A 3,305-nucleotide genomic window follows, 5' to 3' on the forward strand; every position below is an offset into this window, starting at 1 on the left:
AACTGGGAGAGGTCTTAAAGGACACCAAAATTGGGAAAACACACTATTGATAAATGCCCACTATGTTTTCAGTATGGATTAACTGAGGCATTTATATGAATAACTTTCTGAATCCCAGTGAATGTGACACTGAGAATTATAATTTAAGAATATACTGATTCAGAAACTTTTCTTGTTTATCTTAAAATTCCCTTATCAGCACCTGCCCCTCACATCTCGCTAAATCATTTTAATACAGTGTTCCTATGCCTCTATTGTGTATAATAAGTCACCTTCTATTTGTTTGGTATGTATGGTATTCTCTGAAACTCCTGTGCTTTGTAGTCCCTACTTTTACTTAATGTCTGTTACTTTTGTACATTACACTGGGATCATATGGAAAAATATAAATCTTTATTGGAATTAGTAGCCATGTGCCACTGAATCTCTGAATTCCTGTAAGTGTTTTGCTCCAAAGACAGTTTTTTCTACACAGATTATTCAGTTTTCAAAGATGGGTGAATATTTTCAAGAAAGCTTAACATTATGAAAGCATTCGAATAATTTAACATATGCAGATGTTCAAATATCTTTATTTTAATGTTTACCTTCCACTCCAAAACTCCAGTTTCCTACTGGGCTATTGTCTAATGTGTTCATGTTAGAATAGGAAATTGCAAGTCGTTAGCTAAATTCATTATCAATAAAGTCATTGAAGTTTGGATATAAAATTACAGTATTAGCTAGGTGTGGTGGTACATGCCTGTAGTCACATCACTTGAGAGCCTGAAGTAGGTGGATTGCTGCATGTCTGAGGCCAACATGGGCTACATAACGAGTTCTAGGCAAGCCTGGAATGCATTGTAAGACCATGTCTCAAAAAAAACAAAAATAAAGTTACTGAACTGTATAAGTCGGGATGTTCTACAGATACTACTCTTTTTAAAACAAAACTATTTATTTGGTACAAGGTCTCGCCACGCAGCTTGGATTCATATTGATCCTCCTGTCTCAGCCTCCCTAGCACTGGGATTACAGGTGTGTGTCGCTGTGCCTGGTTTTAGTGGCCGGCATGACACACCTGGGGTTCTGGGGCTGGGGTGGCATGTGGTTCCAGCAATGGAACCGAGGTGCTTGCACTTGCCAGGCAGGTGCTTAGACCACCAAGCTATCTCCCCAGCCCTACACACACTGTTTAGAACAGTAGTTAAGTTATTGTTGTGCATTCATTCTGGATATCCTATAAATATTCCTTAAGGCAGTATTTCTTTCTTGTTTTGACTACTTATTCAGTGACAAACATGAGGATAAAGCTCTTCAAATAAGTCTATAATATGGAAATTTCTGGATATAGTCTTGCATGTAATCAAAGCATAGTGTTCTCAGTACAATTGCCTAAGTTTTAGTTTTAATCAATCATTGTTAATCAGCTATTCTTGTTTTGAAAATCTGTAATGTATATATTGTTATGTTACGCTGTTTCTATCTGTTTTTGTTTTTCTTGCTCTTATTTTTACTCTTCAAAATAAAACTATAAAAAAATGTGCATTTACTGTTGTTCTTTTTCACAATTTAAGATAAATACTCCTAACAAAAGAAAAATGTCTGAAGCATCAATGATTGTTCCTGGTGCAGATAGATACACTGTGAGAAGTCCAGTACTTTTAACCAACACATGTAAGTTTTATAGTCTTAAAAGATTTTTAATAAGTGTTATACTTTAAAGAAGTAATTTTTAATTTAGAGACAAACTAGATATAACTTGCCTATAGGATTAATTTAGAGATATAAAAATTGATAAAAGATGAAGCACAAATGTCTTTTAAAGGAAAAAGATGGCTAGTGAGGTGGAAGACCCAATACTATTATGGACTACTGGACTCTTTTAGAATATTTTGCTGAGTTAACACACCTATAATATTCAAGTAACGGAACTAAACAAAAAAAGGGATACAGATGAATGTCCATTTTGTATCTGTGTATTCAAAATGGTTAGAATAGATATATAGTTACATTCTCTTAATGAATAGAGGGATTTGTTCTCTAATAGTGTTTGTAAATAGGATATCATGTCCACATCTTGTACAGCAGTTAACCACTAGGAAGAATGTATGCACTATGTTAATTATTGAAACTGTCCTACCAGTTTGGTTTGAAACTGTCGCATTGCAATTTGTTTCTCAATAAAATTATGGGAAAAAAATACTACAGGACACTCTTGTACTCAGAAACCAAAATCTTTGTACTTTGCAGCAAGAATTATCACAAAATGTTGCTACCTGAGAGAATAAAGGGAAAATCATGTAAGAATAAAAAAAAGATATTAGAAGAAAAAAATAAAGGAGAAAGATGAAATGAGTATATAGTTTTCAAAATTATTATAACATCCAAGGCCTGGGGAGATGGCTCAGTAGAATAAGTGCTTCCCTGGCAAGCTCAAGGGCCTGAGTTCAATCCCTGGTTCTCCCCCCACAAAAAAAATTTGTAACATCCAAATTGAAGTGAAGCCAAAGTTACCAGTGGTAAAGAAGAGTAGAAACATCTGGGAATTGGACAAAGAGGGCAGTTAACTTTTTGTGGTTGTAGAGTAACTTTGACTATACTTTGTTGCTGACATAGTCCTGAAGTAGCCTTCTCTAAATAATTTAGGGCATGAATTGTAATTTTTACTTGGTTGGGCATATATAACCTAGGGCCACTTTCAACATATGATTTTATGGGAACTGAAAATCTCTTATTCCTATTTCTCCATGATCTCATTTTGTAGTGAAAAAAATCTGTATATACAAAATAGTTAGGATAGGTTATACAGCTACTTTCTCTTAGTTCAATGAGAAAAAAGATTTGTACTAATAGAGCTTAGACAAGATACCATGTCTGCATCTTGTACTATGACTACTACGAAGACAATAATATGCAACGTATTAATTATTGTAACTGTCCTACCAACCTGTTTTGAAACCGTCTCATTGCTATTTCTTTCTCAATAAAATTGATTAAAAAATTGTAGCATCCAGCATTTACAATTTTTAATAATTTAAGCAGTATAACATAGGGACTAAAACATTGAAGTGATAAGATACTTGGTCATAGTCCCTCATTCCCAGTTTATACTTTGTACAAATTATCCCCTAGCTAATATTAGAACTATTTTTAATATATGAATTAAAGTCCTTGTCTCATCAAGGATAAAGGCTTAAATAAAAATCAACAAAAAATCTTTGTGAAAAATTTCACAATTACTAGCACACAGAATTAAATATAAGGGAAGAGTGATGCTATATACTTGCTGCTTTAAATCTTTATGACATTTTAATGTTTACCTT

The 3,305-nt window shown here is 33.5% G+C and overlaps 1 protein-coding gene across 1 annotated transcript in view; it reads left to right on the top strand.

Annotated features, from left to right (window-relative positions):
* Nucleotides 1–3,305, top strand: part of Sycp2 (synaptonemal complex protein 2) — a 101,769-nt gene that overhangs the window by 43,118 nt on the left and 55,346 nt on the right. Inside the window, exon 19 of the mRNA XM_004644207.2 lies at nt 1,557–1,656. Coding sequence (XP_004644264.1) covers nt 1,557–1,656 — 100 coding nt within the window. The remainder of the gene's footprint in view (nt 1–1,556; nt 1,657–3,305) is intronic.

Source organism: Octodon degus, unplaced genomic scaffold (genome assembly GCF_000260255.1).
Source record: "Octodon degus isolate 3935 unplaced genomic scaffold, OctDeg1.0 scaffold00194, whole genome shotgun sequence".
NCBI classification, from domain to species: domain Eukaryota; kingdom Metazoa; phylum Chordata; class Mammalia; order Rodentia; family Octodontidae; genus Octodon; species Octodon degus.